The following is a 21,671-nucleotide window of genomic DNA, read 5'->3' on the forward strand; positions in this document are numbered from 1 at the left end:
GTTTTCTAGGTCAATCATTTGAGAAGTTTGGCAGTGAAAGAAGAAAAAATGAAGGCCACTAAAGTCTTAAAGAGAATGTTAAGATTTCCCTCCCCTTCCCAATATGGAGGACACTTAAGCATTTTTATGACAGAGGACCAGAAGCAAGTAAAGGACAAATTAACAGTGCAAGAGACAACCACTGATAAAGAAGTATAGTGAGGTTAAGGTTTTAAATGGAGAAGCTAGCTTTAGAAAGGAAAACTATTCCTTCTAGTGAAGGAAAGTGGTAGTGGTGGCAGCAGTAGCAGAAGTTAGTTAAGTGACTTCAGTTTTATTAATTAAAATGAATGAGGGCTTAGGTTGTGGTTTAGTGCTAAAGCACTTGCCTGAAACGCTTGAGGTCCTGGGTTCTATTCCTAGCACTTCAGAAAAAAAATAAAATAAACCTTTTCTTATTAATTTAGTTTTTATCAGTTACTGCTTTGTAACTAACCATTCCAAAATGCTGGTATGGATTAGCTATCTGGGTGGTTTCCTCTGCTGGACTTGTTTTGGGTCAGTCATGAGGCTGGTGTCATCTGGAGTGTGGATAGATGGTCTAATATGGGGACTTTATCACATGTCTAAGTGGTTGTTTCTGGCTGTTGACCAAGCTTCTTTTTCTTTCCTACTTCTCTTTCATTCTCAGTGAGTATTAATTCAGATGGCAGTAGTTTCAGTTCAAGAGAGGAAGAACTCAGTAGGGTCTCCGATGACCTAGTTTTGAAACTCCTACAGTGTCATTTTTCCTGCATTTTATTGGTCAAAGCAAGTCATAAGACCTGCTTAGATCAAGAGAGTAGAAAAATAAATGTCTTTACTGGTGGGGCAAAAAAATCATGTTGCAAAGGAATATGTGTTTTTAAATGGGGTGAATTTGTGCCCATTTTCCCCCACTGAACGTTTTATTGTGAACATTTTCAGTCACAGCAGCTGAGTTGAAAGAATTGTAAAGCAAAATACTCACATACTTAACATCTATTAACTTTTTCCTATACTTGCCTTATCACATATTTGTCCATCTGTCATCCCTCTATCCATCAATTCATATTTTTTATGCACTTCAAAGTAAATTGTACACATCAGTACTTTGTGCAGAATTAACAAGAGTTCAGTGTTTGTTTATTGTTTTTTTTTTGTTGTTGTTGTTGTTGCTATTGTTGTTTTTGGTACTGGGGATTGAACCCAGGGATGCTTTACCACTGATCTACATCCCCAGCCCTTTTTATTTTTAATTTTGAGACAGGGTTTTGCTAAGTTGCTTAGGGCCTCCTGAGTTGCTGGGATTATAGGAGTGTGCCTCAATGTCTAGTCTTTCTTTTTTTTCTCTTGACCTAAATTTACATATAATGAGCATACAAATTTCAAGTACACATCATGTCCTTGTTTTGCAGTGTGCCGCAGAAGGGAAAAAATTGGAATAGCTTTTCAGCACTGTAAGAAGAATTACAAATAGTCCAAGGACATTACAAGGATATTCCTTGAATACCTGTTTCTTTATGCCCTCATCACTAACATTTTGTAGAATACTTTTAGTTATAAATGGACACAATGTTTGTTTATTTTTATGTGGTGCCTAGGGTTGATCCCAGTGCCTTACACATGCTAGACAAGTGCTCTACCACTGAGCTACAATCCCAGCCCATCAGCAACCTTTTTTTTTTATTTTCCTGTTTGTTATTACCTCAGCACCTAGGATTTTCTTTTTATTATATTAATTTGAATTTATTTTATTTTATTTTTCTGTCTCATCAGACTCTTCTTGAATATGTATTATAGAAAAACACTTATATTTGCTAGGAGGAAAAAACATGGGGCATAAACAGGGACTTTCTTGCTTTTTAGGTATCCAAGGTAGATATATTGCAAACTAGATTTGTTAATAATAATAGCATTTATTTAGTGCTTATGCTCAGGGTCAATATATGCATTTTAGCTGCATTATTTCATTTAATCTATATGATAATGATAACCTCTTTTTTTTTTTTTTTTTTTTAATGCCAGTACTGGGGGTTGAACCCAGACCTTCACATATGCTAGGCAAGTACTGTACCACCGAGCTCTATCCCCCAGCCCTTTTTATTTTTTATTTTGAGATAGTACCTCACCAAGTTGCTGAGGCTGTCCTTGAACTTGTTATCCTCCTGTCTCAGCTTCTAAAGTTGCTCCAATTAGAGGTGGGCACCACCGTGTCCAGTCAGTAATTAACTTTTTAATTGACCATATTGCTTAACAGGGTAATCTTTGTGTGAATTGTTTGTTTCAAACAGAAAAGTATAGATTTTTATTAACTGATTTATGAGAAGACTTAAAAATAAACGAATATCTAGTCTTTTCATGAATAAAAATACTTAATGATTATTTATTTATTTATTTCTACCAGGAATTGAACCCAGGGGCTCTTAACCACTGAGCTTCAGCCCAGTTCTTCTTATTTTACATTTCGAAACAGGGTCTCACTAAGTTATTTATGGCCTCACTAAGTTGCTGAGACTGACCTTGAACCTGTGATCCTTCTGCCTTAGTGTCCCTAGTTGCTGGGATTACAAGCATGTACCACTGTGCTTGGCTTAAGGATTTTTAAAGGAGAAATTTTGGTATTATAACTTGGCTTAACTTTAGATAAACAGAATAGAAGTGTGATCAAATCTATATGACAAATTTAGTCATAATATAACCTTTGAGTAGAATTTTACAGGTTCTTATAACCTTAACACTTACTATTCTAAGCTATGTTACATTGTAAACTCTTAATCAGTTTTTTTCACATATTTTGATTAAATAATTGTTCCTTATTTTACTGACTAGGTATCTAATTGGCTTTTGAAATTTTAGTAGCAAAAGAATTTCACCCATTTTAGACTTGCTATTTGCGTAACAGTAAACCCTATCTGAACTCTTGAAAATATGTGACTAGCACTTGAGTCATTTCATGCCAAGAATTCTGCCAAGAGTGCCACTGGTTAATGGCAGTCATTATGACAGCTGAAACGAAAGCTTTTTAAGTTCGTTTATTGTGGCAGCCTTCCTGTTAGATCAGCAAATGGAATAAAGTCATGTGTCTAAACATCTTACCCAATAGTGTATCAGGTATTAAGGATTCTTTCATCCGGATTTCACTCAGTTGTTAATTTTATTTAATTGGCAGTGTATTTTTGTAAGTGGCTTCATATTTTAAGTCATATGGTGGTAGGTTTCAAACAAAATAAAATTTGTGTTTAGAAAATCTAATTGAGTGTTGTTTATTTTTATGTATAGGTCTTGCTATTTTGGAAGCGACAAGAAAAAAGTAGATTAGGAGAAAGTTTGGTCTTTTTAGTGGACATGGCTCAGATATCCAACAACAATGGATTCAAACAATGTTCTTCACACCTGGAACCAACAAGAACAAAAGATGTGGACAAACAAGAAGCATTACAGATGGAAGCAGAAGCTTTAGCAAAACTGCAAAAGGACAGACAAGTGACAGACAAGCAGAGAGACTTTGAGTTGTCAAGCAGTACCAGGCAAAAAGCACAAGTTTTTAATAAACAGGATTATGATCTCATGGTGTTTCCTGAATCAGATTCCCAAAAAAGAGCCGTTGATATTGACGTAGAAAAGCTCACCCAAGCTGAACTTGAAAAACTATTATTGGATGACAGTTTTGAAACTAGAACACCTGTATTGCCAGTTACTCCTGTTCTGAGCCCTTCATTTTCAACTCAGCTCTATCTTAGACCTACTATTCAGAGAGGACAGTGGCCCCCTGGATTATCTGGGCCTTCCACTTATACTTTACCTTCTATTTATCCTTCAACTTACAGTAAACCGGCTGCATTCCAGAATGGCTTCAACCCAAGAATGCCTACTTTTCCATCTTCAGAACCTATATATTTAAGGCTTCCGGGACAGTCTCCGTATTTTCCATATCCTTTGACACCTGCCACACCCTTTCATCCACAAACAACTTTACCAATTTATCGTCCAGTAGTCAGTCCTGACATGGCAAAACTATTTGACAAAATAGCTAGTACATCAGAATTTTTAAAAAATGGGAAAGCAAGGACTGATTTGGAAATAACAAATTCAAAAACTAATCTACAGGTATCTCCAAAGTCTGAGGATATCAGTAAATTTGACTGGTTAGACCTTGATCCTCTAAGTAAGCCAAAGGTGGACAATGTGGAAGTAGTAGACCATGAAGAAGAGAGAAATGTTCCAAGTTTGCTAGCAAAGGATCCTTGGGATGCTGTTCTTCTTGAAGAACGCTCACCAGCAAGTTGTCACCTTGAAAGAAAGGTGAATGGAAATTCCCTTTCTGGGGCAACTGTAATAAGAAGCCAATCTTTAAATATTCGAACAACTCAGCTTACAAAAGTCCAGGGCCAAATATTTCAGGTATAGTCTTTTCTTACTGACTTCTCAAATTTAGCAGTGAAACATAGAGTTAATAATTATGTGCATAATTTATTAGCAAAAAAGAAATATTCTGAATTTTGAATTTTGTTTTTATTTACTTCCAAGGATTCTTTTAATTCTCAGGTTGTGTGGCAAAGAATTAAATGTGAAGAGGCCAGTTGGAAAATTCTTTACTTTTAATATTATCTTTTCTAAGATTATAAATAAAAAACCTAATCAAGGATTTGACTGTCAACAAGAGGCACTTAAGATCTTTTTTGTCTCTTTGCTTTCTTATTAATGATTCCTCCTTTCTCCCCTTCTCTCTCTCTCTCTCTCACTCTCTCTCTCACTCTCTCTCTCACTCTCAGTATTGGGAATTGAACCCAGGAACATGCTACCACTAAGCTACATCCCCAGCCCTTTATTTATTTATTTATTTTTTGAGATGATACCTCAAAATAATGTAAGTGGGTCCTGGGAATGTTTTTGTTTTTTTTTTTTTTTTTTTTAACTGCATAGACAAATCTTTGATTTTTTTTTGTTATTTTCCTTTATAGGAAGTATATAGATGCTAAAATAAAAATACACTTTTTTTAAATGAGTATGATAAAATTAGGATTAGTATCCTTTTTCTTTTTTTTTTTTTTTTTTTTTTTTTTTTTTTGTTGTTTGATTCATTCTGTTATTTTTTTCCCTTCCCCCCACCCCTCCCACCCCTCTTTACCCTCTATACAGTAGTTCCTTCCTCCATACTTGCCCCCCTCCCTAACCCTAACTCTAACCCTTCCCTCCCCCCCATTATGTGTCAACCTCCACTTATTAGCGATATCATTCGTCCTTTGGCTTTTTGAGATTGGCTTATCTCACTTAGCATGATATTCTCCAATTTCATCCATTTGCCTGCAAATGTCATAATTTTATCATTCTTTATGGCTGAGTAATATTCCATAGTATATATATACCACAGTTTCTTTATCCACTCATCAATTGAAGGGCATCTAGGTTGGTTCCACAGTCTGGCTATTGTGAATTGAGCAGCTATGAACATTGATGTGGCTGTATTTCTGTAGTATGCAGATTTTAAGTCCTTTGGGTATAGGCCAAGGAGTGGGATAGCTGGGTCAAATGGTGGTTCCATTCCAAGTTTTCTAAGGAATCTCCACACTGCTTTCCATAGCGGCTGCACTAATTTGCAGCCCGACCAGCAGTGTATGAGTGTACCTTTCTCCCCACATCCTCGCCAACACCTGTTGTTGCTCGTATTCTTGATAATCGCCATTCTAATTGGGGTGAGATGGAACCTTAGGGTGGTTTTGATTTGCATTTCTCTTATTACTAGAGATGTTGAACATTTTTCCATATGTTTGTTGATTGCTTGTAGATCTTCTTCTGTGAAGTGTCTATTCATTTCCTTAGCCCATTTGTTGACTGGACTGTTTGAATTCTTGGAGTAGAGTTTTTTGAGTTCTTTATAGATTCTGGAGATTAGTGCTCTATCTGAAGTATGATTGGCAAAGATATTCTCCCACTCTGTAGGCTCTTTCTTCGCATTGCTGATAGTTTCCTTTGCTGAGAGAAAGCTTTTTAGTTTGAATCTATCCCATTGGTTGATTCTAGCTTTTATTTCTTGTGCTATGGGAGTCCTGTTAAGGAAGTCTGGTCCTAGACCAACAAGATGAAGATTTGGACCTACTTTTTCTTCTATAATCTGCAGGGTCTCTGGTCTGATTCCGAGGTCCTTAATCCATTTTGAGTTTAGTTTCGTGCATGGTGAGAGATATGGGTTTAGTTTCATTCTGTTGCATATGGATTTCCAATTCTCCCAGCACCATTTGTTGAAGAGGCTATCTTTTCTCCATTGCATATTTTTGGCCCCTTTGTCTAGTATGAGAAAATTGTATTTATTTGGGTTTGTGTCCGTGTCCTCTATTCTGTACCATTGATCTACCTTTCTATTTTGGTACCAATACCATGCCGTTTTTGTTACTATTGCTTTGTAGTAGAGTTGAAGATCTGGTATTGCAATACCCCCTATTTCACTCTTCCTGCTAAGGATTGCTTTAGCTATTCTGGGTTTCTTATTCTTCCAGATGAATTTCATAATTGCCTGCTCTATTTCTGTAAGGTACGTCATTGGGATTTTAATTGGAATTGCATTGATTTTGTATAGCACTTTAGGTAGTATGGCCATTTTGACAATATTAATTCTTCCTATCCAAGAACATGGAAGATCTTTCCATCTTCTAAGGTGTTCTTTAATTTCTTTCTTTAGTGTTGTATAGTTCTCATTGTAGAGGTCTTTCACCTCTTTTGTGAGATTGATTCCCAAGTATTTTATTTTTTTCGAGGCTATTGTGAATGGGGTAGTTTTCCTAATTTCTCTTTCTGAAGATTCATCACTTATGTACAAAAATGCGTTGGATTTATGGGCATTGATCTTGTAACCTGCTACTTTACTGAAATCACTTATGAGTTCTAAGAGTTTTCTGGTGGAATTTCCAGGTTCCTCTAAATATATAATCATGTCATCAGCGAACAGGGATAGTTTGAGTTCTTCTTTTCCAATTCGTATCCCTTTAATTTCTTTGGTTTGTCTAATTGCTCTGGCCAGAGTCTCAAGAACGATGTTGAATAGAAGTGGTGAAAGAGGGCATCCCTGCCTTGTTCCAGTTTTTAGGGGGAATGCTTTCAGTTTTTCACCATTTAGAATGATATTAGCCATGGGCTTAGCATAAATGGCCTTTACAATATTAAGGAATGTTCCCACTATCCCTATTTTTTCTAGTGTTTTGAGCATGAAGGGGTGCTGTATTTTATCAAATGCTTTTTCTGCATCTATTGAAATAATCATGTGATTCTTGACTTTAAGTCTATTAATATGGTGAATTACGTTTATTGATTTCCTGATGTTGAACCAACCTTGCATCCCTGCTGGGAATGTTTGAATCTCATTCTTACTTTATAAGTCTCATTCTCACTTTAGTGTGAATCATATCACTTCCCTAATTAAATCAGCATCTTACCTACTATTTTGGTTTGGGGAATCAACAGACATCTAGGGAAGGAAGAACAAATTTTGTACAGTTTGTCTAGTCTTAAGATTGAGATGTCAGTTTTTCACACTGGTTTGGGAAGGGCAGCTGCCTCAAACTCGGAGACATTTGGGTTCTGGAAAGTTGCAGCCTTGATATCAAAGAAAAGGAAGCCTTTGATGGTGTAGGGAGCTGAGCATAGGCTCAACCCTCCCATTCATAGAAGACAGACTGTCTCCCTCATTATCCAGACAATCCAGAATGGGCATCCAGGTCATTTTGAAACTATCCTGTTCCTTATTTCTCACTTCTGTATGTGTGCATTCCAATTCTATAATGTATGCATTATAGCTACAATAGATTAGCTTAAAGGTAATAGAAATGATTCTAAATGGCTTTAGTTTATTTCATTGTCTATATATTTTAATTTTTTGTCTATATATTTTAATTTTATATTTTATATTTAATTTTTAAAATATCATTTACCTACTAAAGAAAATAAATTATCCCAGTTGAACAGAGATTACCATTCCAAATATACTCCAGTTATCTTCCCCTTTTTTTATTATTAAATTTTTAACTGATTCATGAAAAACAAGCATCATATATATTTATGGGGTGCCATGTGATGTTTTGATACTGTATACACTGTGTCATGTTTAAATCAGATTAAACATCTTTATCTCATTTATCACTTATTTTAGGTGAAAACATTTAAAATGCTTTCTTCTTGTTTTTTGAAGTGTACAGTACATTATTGTTATCTGTGTTCACCCCAGTGTGAAATAGAACACCAGACATCTATCTACAACATATATTTCTTCCCTCTTGTTAAGATATAGTTATCATTTTAAACAAATTGAGGTTTCTGGGTAGGCAGGTTTTTTACTGCTCAAAGATCCAGAACTGGGACTCTGATCTAAAAACTTACATGCTTTTTATGTGTTACACATGTTCAAACTGAACTGCCCCCGCCTTTTTTTCCCCAATAGTTACTGAGACAGTAGAAAATTCACAAGAATTCTATAAACCAGATTAATCCTTCCCAATTTTATAGTTAAGTTTCATTTTAGTCCTAAATGTCTACCAGATTACTAAAGCTTTTATTGCAAAACTCAACTTCCTTTCCCTGCTGCCCTCTTGAATTTAGACTAGTCACTTCCAGTTCAACACATATGTTCTCCACCCTTTCCTTTGGTGGGGGCAGGAGTGTGACACCCATGTACATTTCCCTGCATGCATCTTTTCCTGTTCATTTTTAGTATTTGTCACAATACCATCTTTATATTTTCCTTATTTGGGTGCCTTCAGAAAGTATTTTACAGGAATAATGAATGTAGGTAGTTTCTGAAAGATAAGATGTTCCCCAACACTATGTGGGTAATCAGGTCACATGGTTGTCACAGAACTGCTAGTTGCTCAAACTCTAGAAATTTATTAACTAGGCTTCTGTGCAGGATCGGTTTTAGCAGGAACATGTTCTTAGATTTTAAAGTATGGGGAAAGGATTGAAGTGGTAAGCAAATGGGTTATGAGAGATGTAGGTCAAAGCTAAGTAGGCAAAAATAACATGACTTGGTCAGCTGATCAGTGTGGTACATCAACAGCTATACTAATAGCACACTATCTGAATTAAAGTAGTTTAGGCTACCTGCCCAGTCATAAAGGAGTCTTTCTGCTGCATGACTGAAGAGTTATTCAGTTGTTAATCATTTCATTACTCTCAGTTCTGTTAAAAACCTATCTAATAATTATATATGAGCACTACATTCTTTTTTTAAAATTTATTTTTATTGTAAACAAATGGGATACATGTTGTTTCAGTTTGTACATGGAGTAACAGCATACCATTTGCATATTCATATATTTACATAGAGTAATGATGTTTGATTCATTCCGTTATTTTTTTCCTTCCCCCCCACCCCTCCCACCTCTCTTTTCCCTCTATACAGTCCCTCCTTCCTCCATTCTTGTCCCACTCCCACCCCCCATTAAGTGTCATCATCCGCTTATCAGTGAGATCATTCCTCTTTTGGATTTTTGAGATTGGCTTATCTCACTTAGCATGATATTCTCCCATTTCATCCATTTGCCTGCAAATGCCATAATTTTATTATTCTTTATAGCTGAGTAATATTCCATTGTATATATATATACCACAGTTTCCTTATCCATTCATCAATTGAAGGGCATCTAGGTTGGTTCCATAGTCTGGCTATTGTGAATTGAGCCGCTATGAACGTTGATGTGGCTGTATCTCTGTAGTGTGCTGATTTTAAGTCCTTTGGGTATAGGCCGAGGAGTGGGATAGCTGGGTCAAATGGTAGGTCCATTCCAAGTTTTCTAAGGAATCTTCACACTGCTTTTCAGAGTGGCTGCACTAATTTGCAGTCCCACCAGCAATGTATGAGTGTACCTTTTTCCCCACATCCTCTCCAACACTTATTGTTGCTTGTATTCTTGATAATCGCCATTCTAATTGGGGTGAGATGGAATCTTAGTGTAGTTTTGATTTGCATTTCTCTTATTACTAAAGACGTTGAACATTTTTTCATATATCTGTTGATTGCTTGTACATCTTCTGTGAAGTGTCTGTTCATTTCCTTAACCCATTTGTTGTTTGGGTTATTTGTATTCTTGGTGTAGAGTTTTTTGAGTTCTTTATATATTCTGGAAATTAGTGATGAGCACTACATTCTAAGAGAGGTCATCAGTGTGTTTTAATAAGGGAAGACTACAGTATTCAGAATCTAGAAGTTATGCAGACTTTTTGCCTAAAGAAGAGTATATTAATTGAATGAAAGTCACTTTCTGGATCTGAGTTTCTTTTTTTATAAAACAGTTGGTTAGACCAGATGATTTCTGAGGTCCTTTTTGAGTTTAATAATTAAATTTTGGAAAGTTGCCATTTAAAAGAGGAAGCGAATATTTGTTTTGTTCTGTATTTTAGATGTAGGTTTTCAAACCAATTCAGGGAGCAAAATACCTGAAAGTCACTATGTTCCTATAAGACAGAATGAAATACTGGGATACTAAAATTTTCAATATATTAAGTATATTTGTGCTACATTAGATAACCGTTGGTGTTGTATATATTCTGGGGGCAGGAGGAGCCTGGTACTAGGGATTGAACCTATGGGCACTCAACCACTTGAGTTGAGGCACCCCAACCCTTTTTCATTTTAACAGGGGCTCATTAAGTTGCTGAGGCTGGCCTTGAACTTTTGATCCTCCTGTCTGAGCCTCCAGAGTAGTCAGAATTACAGGCTGTGCCACTGCTCACCTGTCTTGTGCTAGATTTTAATCAAGACAAGTGGTAGCAGGTGCTGAAAGTTAAAATACATTTTATAGTAAAGCTTAAAAATAAAGCAAATTCTATTTGTATTATTTTTCCCTGTGAGTTAAAAATTCAGTGTCTTAAAAAAAGCAGGACAAGGATAATGGAGAAGAAAATTCAAGGAGGCAGGTTTGGTGGTTAAATATCTACAAAGGAACTTATCAACATCCATTTCATAAAGGTTGCTCTCAGGTTATAAACACAAATATTAGAGTCATTCAATCAGATGTTTGGTATGTACCTGTTAAGAAAGGATGTTTATGTTAAAGAGAAGTTCTAAGCCTTTTTATTAATATTAAGATTTCATTTTGTGTATAAGAAGAAAAGTTGGGTTTGATATAGATCAAAAGGGAGAGGTAAAGGAACATTAATAATAGAACTGATTCAGGAAGTCTGTTGCAGAATTCATTGTCACAGAACTATTAATTTTTCACACATTATTTATCCCCTCCATGTACAAACTTTTCCCTGAAGTTCATACTTTTTTTGTCGGGAAGTAATATTACAATGCCTATTTTTTATAATTACTTTATGTACTTAACATGTTCATTTCCTGTCAGAAATATGCTTTGTGGTAAAAATTCAAAAGGGTATTTTTCTTCTCACTCAGCAAGCTTACTTCCTGTTTCCTTTTGTTTCGTTACTAATAATCTAAATACTTTAGTTCAAATATTTTGTGACCAACACAAGAAGAAACAATACTTAAAACTGTCTTTTGGTAATTTAAGTTTAAATTAGACTTTTAGTTTAATAGCTATGAATTTAGCTACTTTGATCAGATTTCAAAGATTTTATAATGGATCAAATTTTCATAAAAGTGCTTTTGCAAAATTCTATGGATTTTGGCTCTTTTAAAAGTTAATTGTATTAATAGTATAGGCATTTATATTCCCTCTGGCAGAATGTGTATCATTAATTTTAAAGAAAAAAAGATAAAATATGATTTTTATCGTCTAGTTGTGTTTGAAAAATTCACTTAAGTGTCTCTGGAAGATTTTTAAAAATCCATATAAGCCGTAACCAACTTTGTTCTAAATAGTAATTGATATACTTAATGTTTACAGTACATTTTTTGAAAATTTGGTGCTTTGTTCCATCTAATTTCTGAGTAATATGACACAAACCTTAAAACTCTTATAGGCATGAAGCTTTCCTGTATAGTACTCTTATAACTGCTTTTTTATCACAGAATATATTGATAAATATTTTGTGAATTATTTTAAAACTTTATGACTTTCCTTAAATCCCCATACCTACCTCTACCACCTCATCAGTATAGATAATATATGTGTGTATATACACACACACACTCTCTCTTATGTATTTATTTTAACTGAAGTTATGTTAACTCCTCCACTTCAAATTTCCCTCTTTTTTTCTGGTTCAGAGGGAAGAGATTCCTTCCCATTTTTAAAGCCTAATCCTTTTTATTGCATTTGTTCCTGTTTTCCCCAAAGTTATTACTCTTTAAAGAGAAATTTGTGCTTAACTGCCTTTCTAATTAGTCCCTTGCTATCCTCTTGACCCCATCGTGTTAGAGAAACTTCTTTCTGGTAAAATGAATACTAGTTTCCCATTCAATGACCATCTACTTCCTAGTTATAAATATACTTCCTAGTTTTCCTACTGTGATCTTTTGACTCATTTTCTTTTGTCTAGCCTTCCAACATAGGTATTCCCCCCCAAAAGTTTTGTCTTGGTTATCATTAAAAACAGATAGATTGTTCTCCCATGAAGTACTTAGATTAAAAGCTACTGATCTAGACACTTAGAGTGATATGATTCCTTGGCTCTCTATGATTGATATGCTGTGATGGTTAATTTTATGTGTCAACTTGAGTAGACCTTGGACATTTGACCAGACATTATTCTGGGGATATCTATGAGGGTGTTTCTGGATGAGATTAGTCTTTGAGTTGGTATACTGGGTAGGGCATATTGCCAGTCTAATGTAGGTAAGCTCTATACAATCTCTTGAGGACCCAAAGAGTAAGTTAGAACTCTGCCCATCAGACCACTTTCAAGCTAGGACATAATTTTTTTGTTTGTTTTCTTTCTGCCTTAGACTCAGAAGTGCACCTTTTGTCTCCTGTGTCTCTAGTTTGCTAACTACTAATCTTAAAACTTGTCAGTTCCATAATGGCATGAGTTAATTCCTTACAGTCTTACAATCAAGCTAAATCTCTCTTAGAGATACCAGTTCTTTGCCTACCAGGTACAGCCCCCCAACATCATAAAGAGACTATCCCTGTTGTTGGAACTTAGTCCCAAATCCCATTTGACTGAGATGTTACTGTTGCAGTGTTTCTGATGAATGCTGACAGCAATTAGCAGAGAGAGAAATTTTCCTACCGAAAATTATAGAAACCCCAAATCTGTGTTTCTAGCTCTGCAAAGAGTTTCTAGAATAGAATGTTTCTGGAATAGAACATTTTTACATTATGACCTACATGAATTTCTAGACACAACCCATTTACTAGAAAACTTAATATCTTCCCTTTCAAATGTCTTCATTCTTTGTTCCTTAAATTAGCAGTATTTTATTGATTAATTTATATCTCTTTCATTCCTTTGACATATTTGAGGAAATGTAGTGTATTGCAAATATTAATAATTTGCAGACCTCATGTTTTTTTTTTTAATTTATTTTATTGTAAACAAATGGGATACATCTTGTTTCTCTGTACATGAAGTAGAGTCATACCATTTGTGTAATCATACATTTTACCTAGGGTGATAGTTTTTGATTCATTCTGTTATTTTTTTCCTTCTCCCCCACCCCTACCACCCCTCTTTTCCCTCTCTACAGTCCCTCCTTCCTCCATTCTTGCCCCGCTCCCAACCAGACCTCATGTTTTAGTCTGCTTTTTTTTTGCTGCTATGACTAAAAGACCTAACCAGAACAATTGTACAGGAGGAAAAATTTATTAGGGGCCTTATGGTTTCAATGGTCACAGTCCATTCCTCAGTGTTTGAGGTGAGGCAGAATATCATGGTGGAAGAGTGTGGCAGAGGGAAGCAGCTCACATGACGATCAGACAGCAAAGAGAGAGAGTGCACTTGCCAAATAGAAAATATATACTCCAGCTGGGTGTGGTGTTGCTTGCCTGTAATCCCAGAGACTCAGGGGGCTGAGGCAAAGAATTGTCAGTTAAAGCCAGCCTGAGCAATTTAGCAAGGCCTGAGCAACTTTGGGAGACCCTGTCTCTAAATGAAATATTTTTAAAAAGGGCTGGAAATGTGATTGGGTGGTTAAGGACCCCTGTGTTCAATCCCGGGTACCAGAAAACAAATACATAGATACATAATACCCCAAAGGCACATCCTAGGGAACCTACCTCCTCCAGCCACGCTCTTAACTGCCTTCAGTACTACTCAGTTAATCCCATCAGGGGATAGGATTCTTATAACCCAATCATTTCTCCTCTGAACCTTCTTGCATTGTCTTACACATGAGCTTTTGGGGGACATCTCACATCCACACCATAACACCTCACCTTTAAATATCTTGAGCTGGAAGAGGACAAGATGTGTATATAAATGCAGTACAAAATAGGAAGCCCTGAGTGCCACATAAGAAAATCTGCAGGATTAATGAAGAAAAAAGATGAGTTTATGTTTATGGTTGCTTATGTGGAGTTGGGGGGTGAAGTGTAGGCTTGACTTGAGGAGTAGACATAAAATTTTTTTATTGTTCCAGAAAGAGTGGAGAAAAAAATATCCAAAATCTTGTTAATATTGGGGATGAAATAATTGGCAGTCCAGCTATATTTTACTCTTTGTGGGTAGAACATTTGAGTTAACTTTTCATATTCTTTTGTTACCTTGATGAATGACTTGTTGGTTATTATAATGTATTTCTGTCATTGACAATCAAAACTTATAACCTAAAAGGAAGTACCAAATTCATGAAAGGCACTGCAAAAAAATACAATTTTTAAAATTTGGGTTTTTTTAGTTATACCTGACAATAGAATGTATTTTTCATACATACATGGAGTGTAACTTCCCATTCTTGTGGTTGTACATGATGGAGTTATGCTGGTCATGTATTCATATATGAACATAGGAAAGTTATGCCTGATTCATTCTATTGTCTTTCCCATTCCCATCTCACCTTACTTTCCCCCACTCCCTCCCCACTCCCAATCTGTGAATCTCCACTCCTCCCTCCCTTCTGCCTATTGTGAGTCAAAATCCACATATCAAAGAGAACATTGGCCTTTGATTTGGGGGGGTTGACTTATTTCACTTAACATGATAGTCTCCAGTTCCATCCATTTACTAGCAAATGCCTTAATTTCATTCTTCTTTATGGCTGAATAATATTCCATTGTGTATATGTATGTTTTATTTATCCATTCAACAGTTAAAAGGCACGTAGGTTGGTTCCATAGCTTAGCTATTGTGAATTGAACTGACTATTGATGTGGCTGTGTCACTGTGGTATGCTGATTTTAAGTCCTTTGGGTATAAACCAAGGAGTGGAATAACTGGATCAAATGGTGGGTCCAATCCAAGCTTTCTGAGGAATCTTTATACAGCTTTCCAGAGTGGTTGCACCAATTTGCAGTCCCACCAGCAATATATGAGTGTACCTTTTCCTCCTTATCCTCGCCAACATTATTACTTGTATTCTTGGTAATTGCCATTCTGACATGAGATGAAATCTCAGTGTAGTTTTAATTTGCATTTCTCTAATTGCTAGTGATGTCAAACATTTCTTCATATATTTTTTGACCAATCGTATTTCTTCTTTGAAGTATCTGTTCAGTTCCTTAGCCCCATGTTGATTGGATTATTTGTATTTGTTTTTGTTTTGTTTTTTGGTGTTAAATTATTTGAGTTCTTTACATATCCTTTATGTGAATTGTGCTTATTGATTTCTGTATGTTGAACCAACCTTGCATCCACGTAAAGCATTAGTCTCCAGAATATATAAAGAACTTAAACCACCCCCCCCCCCTTTTTTTTTTTTCTTTGCCTAGAGCAGTTTCTCTTGGATTGGGTCAGAAAGGCAAGTGCCCTGTGAGTGTCTCTTCCCTTGGTCAGTGGTTGTTCCCTCATTTTTCTTTCTTTTCTCCTTGTAGTAGGGATTCTAAAACATGAGAATCAGAAGTATGAGGGGGATGAGAAAGAAGGGGGCATAGATGCCTGTGAGGGTTATTCATTCATGGAAAGTCTCAGGACCTTTTCCTTTGAAACCACTGACTTTGGAGAAATCCTCAAATAGAAATATGGAGAGAATTGGAATTAAAGTTGTTAGGGTGTGAACTGAGTAAATGATTTCGGGGATGCAGATCCACTTGCAATTTCCTTTGAAGAAGGCATATGTTGCAACAGGAAAGAAAGGCCGCTGAAATAAAAGCTCATAAAACACGAAGGAGTTAAACCACACTGGGGTACTCTGCATCAGAGGGTATTTGTAATCTTTATAATACCAACTCAGCAGGTTTCTAAACTCAACCCAGTAGAATTCTCTTGGCAGCACCACCTGCAGGTCCACAGACAGAGTGTTGGGGATATAGGAGAGGAAGTAGAGGCCCAGCAGCAAGTCAGGGCTGTACCTGACAATCACAGTCCCCATACTGCAGTCAGGTGGGGAGGAGCTGAGGTCGTCTTTAACTGGACCAACTGTCGTGGGAAGATGACAAATTTTTGATTTGAAAAAACAAAACAAAAAAAACTAAAAGTACCCCAAGGAAAGTCAGAATCTATCTTTGAAATAAGTAGTATTGGGCCAGGTGCAATAGTGCACGCCTGTAATCCATAACTCAGAAGGCTAAAGTAGGATAAAAAGTTCGAGGATAGTCTGGGCAACTTACCTAAGACCCTGTCTAAAAAATTTTAAAAATAGCTGGGGATATAGCTCCATGGTAAAATATCTCTTAAGTTTGATCTCCAGTACTGCAAATAAATATATTAATTAAAAAAAATTTTTTAAAAGGGGTTGGGGAGGAAGTTCAGTGGTAGAGCGCCCTTTTCATCAATCCCCAGTATTGCCCTTCCCCCTTTAAAAATTGACATAAAGTGAGGGTAGATTAAGAGGAAAACATTTCAGACAAAGAGAAAGGTTACTAGACAGGATAAGTTCCATTTGTGTTTTGTCGAAACAGGATATTGTTCAAACTAACTGGAACATAGAAATTGGGAAGTTCTAAGAGATAAGATTGGATTAAATTGTTGCAGGCTTGGAATATCAGATCAAGAGGATCTTCTAGGAAATACCAAATCCCATTGTTTAGTATAGTCTTGTTTGCTATCATTCTTGTTTCTATAAATATGTGATTGGTCATCCCAGATGCCAGTATAATAAGGAAGTAGCATTAGTTCATACGTAATCTTTCCCAGCATATTAACGTTTTGAAGCAATTAAGAGAAATTCAAGAGAAAGTTTTAACAGTATAGGAAGATGTTAAGAAAAACACTGGAAATCCTGCAGAAGTGTCCTTTTTTAGTGACTTCAAGAGTGATACTGCATTGTACAGTGTTGAACTGTCTGCTGAAACTGTGGATGCAGACAAAGAAGCTATGAAGATACTTCCCTTTGAATTATGAGCTTTTTTGTTTGTTTGATTAAAGAAGTCTATATCCTATATTATACTTCTTTTGTGTGTGTGTGTGTGTGTGTGTAAGTAACTGGGAATTGAACCAAGGGGCTCTCTCATCCTAGGCAAGCACTCTTAGTCTATGTTATACTCTTTTAAAAAAAAAATCATTCTAATTAGTTATACACGACAGTAGAATGCATTTTGGCACATTGTACACAAATGGAGCACAACTTGTCATTCTTCTGGCTGTACATGGTGCAGAATCACACCAGTAGTGCACGAGATTTGGAGTTTTAGGCCTGAAAACATTGAAAACCATAACACTAGGTATAAATACAAGTGAACATTTAAGTGTGCTAGTTTTAGTTAGGGCTTTGGTTGCACAGTTACACTGATTTTGAGTAGTCTTTCTTAACTATCTTTTTGTCCCAGGAGCCATTTTATTTTCAGTTGTGATTTTTGTAAAACTCTAGATTTTTATTTTTTCCCCAAAAAATGTGCATATCGTGTTCTAGCAGAAAGGACCCTGCCACCTTTTAAAGGAATCATTGCTAAAGTTTTCAGTTTAATCAGTCTTCTTGTGTGTTAGGGATGTTGAAATCTATTACAACTCTTGAAATTTATACATTTTGTTCTTTTCATTTCATTTTTTTTTTCCCCCTCTGAGGCGCTGGGGATTCAAACCAAGGCCCTTGTGCATTAATTTCATTTTGAAGTGAGAATGTTTGTATTTTAGTTTTAAAGGAAATCTACCCTTGAAATTTGTGCCAAAACAAGTATTTTTATGTGGCATAAAAACACCTTTAAATGGATTCTCCTGTTTGGCTATTTTTGAGTGATAAATTGATCTCCCTAAACATTGCAAACAAATTTTGCCTTAACTTTTGAAGGGCTGTCAGGATGTTTATATAATTTTATTAATATAGAAAATTCCCATTCATTTGCTTCTAAAACTCATTCTCTTGGAATTGGTTCCTAAGTTAAATATACAGAATTCCTGGTGTATTAGTGGAGACCCTACTAGGTTTGATCTCTTCATTGTCTTAAAACCGAAGGTAGTCCTTTAATTTCATTTTGCTGTTAATTTACTGAAGTGTTCATGTCAGGAACACTTTGAGAAAAAAGATCTTTAGCATTCCATTTTTACTAATCAGTACAGCACGTTTCTACTCTTGAACAAGTAAAACCAATGAACTTACTTAGTACTGCTTTTACAACGATATGAATCCATAATTTAAAACTTTATGCTGCTGATTTATTTTACCTCTATAAGTTGTGTATATTTTCATAAAAATGTTTGTGCTATGCTACTGTATAGCTTTTAGAGATCTTTCACTTTTAAAATAAAAACACTTTTTTAATTACAGAAAGACCCAAATGGGACCACTAGTTTGCCAACTGGAAGTTCACTTCTACAAGAAATTGAAGTACAGAATGAGGAGGTGGCAGCTTTTTGTCAATCCATTTCAAAGTAAGGACTTTTCTTTGTAAATCACAAATACTTTAAATGTTCATTTAAAAAAATAACTTGAGAACCAGCTTAGTGCTAATAATTCTAAAATTTTAGCAATTATATTCTTCATCTGGCTAAAGTTTTGAGTTTGTCAGATGATTGATGTATTTCCACTAAGTACGGGCGAACCTATATCTTTACTTGTTAGATTTCTGCTTTTTATTTTTCGCGGTGCCAGGATCGAACCCATGGCCTTACATTAGGGAAGCTCTCTAACACAGAGCTGTATTCCCAGCCCAAGATTTCTGAATGTTTAGAAGAAAAATTGAAGTTTGGGTAATTTCTTCCTTCTTCTTCCATTCTTTTCCATCCTTCCCTTCCTCTTCTCCTTTTTAAATTGTGGTGCTAAGGATCAGACCTGAAGCCTTATGTCGGCAAGTACTCTACCACTGAGCTATACTCACAGCCCCACGAGTAAATTTCTGATACTCTCTTAACTAGCGAAACTATGGCTTACACATAAATTTTGGTACACTTAGAAGTGCCTACTTTTGTTCTAAGAGAGATTTAATTTTCCCATAAACTTTCTAGCATACAAAATACTATCCTACTTAAGAGGTAGTGTTATTTATTTATAACAGGCAAGATTAGAAGGACAAATATATTTTCTGAAGATTAGAAAAATGCAATTCTGAGAGTCATGGTGGCATACACTTGTAATCCCAGCTAGTGGGAAGGCTGAGGCAAGAGGATCACAAGTTGAAGGCCAGTCTGGGCAACTTCGTGAGACAATGTCTCAAAATAAAAAATAAGGCTGGGGTTGTACCTTAGTGGTACAGCACTTGCCTCACATGCGTGAGACACTGGGTTCAATCCTCAGCACCACATAAATAAGGAATTGTGTCCATTTACAACTAAAAACAAAACAAATTGAAAAAGAATAAAAAGTCTGCGGATGTAGCCCAGTGGTAGGTTTGTTGTCTAGCATGTGTGAAGACCTGGCTTCAATCCCCAGTTACTACCACAAAAAAAAAAAAAAAAAAAAAAAGGCAATTCAAAAATATTTTCTCTCTCTCTCTTTTTTTGGTGATCCTGGGGATTGAATCTGTAAGGTCAGACTGGGGTAACCCGATCAGACGATGGTAACCACAGAAACAGGCGAGATGTGAATCAAAAAGAAAAACTTTATTTGGACAGCTCAAGCTAGCAGGTTCACAGGTCCACCAGGGGGCTGGGCCTGAGAAGTTGCACATGGCCCTAATGGGGCGGTATTTTTACAACCTGGGGTTGGGGTTTGGGGTGGGGAGGGGAAGCTTGAGGACTCGGTATCCTCCAGGGATTGGCTGGGGTCATTTGTCAGCGCCTGACTGGTTGCTCTTTTGGACATACGCTGGCTACCCTGTTTTTATGCGCATGTGCAAGCTGTTTGTTGCCCTGTCCCCATCCGGCTGCCCTGAACTGCCCTAACAGAATCCAGGGGCAATTAATCACTGAACTACATCCCCAGCCCTTTTTATTCTTTATTTTGGGACAGTCTTGCAAAATCACTACCTTTGAATTTGTGATCCGCCTGCCTCAGCCTTATAGCTGGGATTATAGGCATGTGCCACTCTACTGGACTCTTGATCATAAATCTGTCCAATATTGCATTCTTTGTAGATGAGAAAATTTAGCCTCCTAGAAGTATCCTAACAAAGATTTTTCTCCTGTAGTCAGTACAAAGTTAGGTCTCCTTTGCCTCTGGCTAAGCGTATTTTCTTATATCAATATATTTGTCAGAACTTGTGTTACAAGTGCTAGAAACCCAGCTTGAACTAACTTAACTTGATAATGGGGCTGGGGATTGAGGGCTCTCCAAAGAACATCACCAGAAGGCTTCACACCGTTCTGGAAGGCACCCAAAGCAGTCCTGGGCCTGCTTGGCATTGGTGCCATATGTGACCTTCAGCCATTCCCAGAAGAGGTCTTGATCTTTCTTTAGCACCAGAAACTGACCAAGGATGACATCTGCCTTGTCAAAGCCCCTTTCCTCCAGCTTCTTGCCTGGAACTTCACCAATCCCAGCCAGGATCCCCACTGGCTTTCCCCCCATAGGTTCTGCCCTGAAGTCTTTTAGGAGGTTGTCATCTTGATTGAGCTTAATCCTGCCGGTCGGAGCCACGTGGTGTGAAAAACCAAAGCAGAGTCTCTGCCTCACCTGCCCTCCACAGGACATTCAGGGCAAGGCGCAGACCCCCAGCGCTGACCCCAGCTCCTGGCGGCCCCACGGGGTTCATGCCTTGTCCCGCTCCCTCCACGCACTGCTCCCACCCCACATGCTGGGTGGTACAGCTGAACCCTCTCCTAGTGTGCACTCATTGGCTCACCACAGCAATAGGGTCCCTTTCCTCCCCTCCTCCTCCCCGGCTCTTGCCCTCCCTCCAATCACAGCTTCTTTAATTTCTTCTGTGTTTTGTAGTTTTCACTGAAGAGGCCTTTCACCTCTTGTTAGATTGATTCCCCAATTTTTTTTTTTTTTGAGGCTATTGTTAATGGGATAGTTTTCCTAATTTCTCTTGCAGCTGATTCATTACTGATTTATAGGAATGCAATTGATTTTATGGGTGTTAATTTTTTATCCTGCTTCTTTGCTGAATTCATTTATGAGTACTAGAAGTTTTCTGCTGGAGTTTTTGATTCTTCTAAAAATAAAATCATGTCATCAGCAAATAGGGATAGTTTGAGTTTGTTTGTTTTCCTTTAATTTCTTTCTTCTAAGTAATTGCTGTGACCAGAGTTTCAAGGACTGTTGAGTAGAAGTGGTAAAAGTGTCTTGTTCCCACTTCTTGGGATGCTTTCACTGTTTCTCCATTTAGAATGATACTGGCCTTGGGTTTAACATATTTGTCTTTTCC

At 36.7% G+C, this 21,671-nt stretch overlaps 1 protein-coding gene and 1 pseudogene across 3 annotated transcripts in view; one reads left to right on the plus strand and one right to left on the minus strand.

Annotated features, from left to right (window-relative positions):
• PIK3C2A (phosphatidylinositol-4-phosphate 3-kinase catalytic subunit type 2 alpha) overlaps positions 1 to 21,671 on the plus strand; it is a 118,134-nt gene that overhangs the window by 23,032 nt on the left and 73,431 nt on the right. For both annotated transcript variants that reach the window (XM_079104230.1, XM_079104231.1), the window contains exons 2-3: positions 3,280 to 4,401; positions 18,692 to 18,795. In XM_079104230.1, the coding sequence (XP_078960356.1) occupies positions 3,346 to 4,401; positions 18,692 to 18,795 (1,160 nt within the window). In that variant the 5' untranslated portion in view covers positions 3,280 to 3,345. The remainder of the gene's footprint in view (positions 1 to 3,279; positions 4,402 to 18,691; positions 18,796 to 21,671) is intronic.
• LOC306640187 (sigma intracellular receptor 2-like) lies at positions 15,732 to 18,683 on the minus strand (annotated as a pseudogene). Its single transcript has one exon. The product of its transcript is annotated as a sigma intracellular receptor 2-like (transcript).

This window comes from Sciurus vulgaris (assembly GCF_902686455.1).
Source record: "Sciurus vulgaris genome assembly, chromosome: 11".
In the NCBI taxonomy this organism is placed as follows: domain Eukaryota; kingdom Metazoa; phylum Chordata; class Mammalia; order Rodentia; family Sciuridae; genus Sciurus; species Sciurus vulgaris.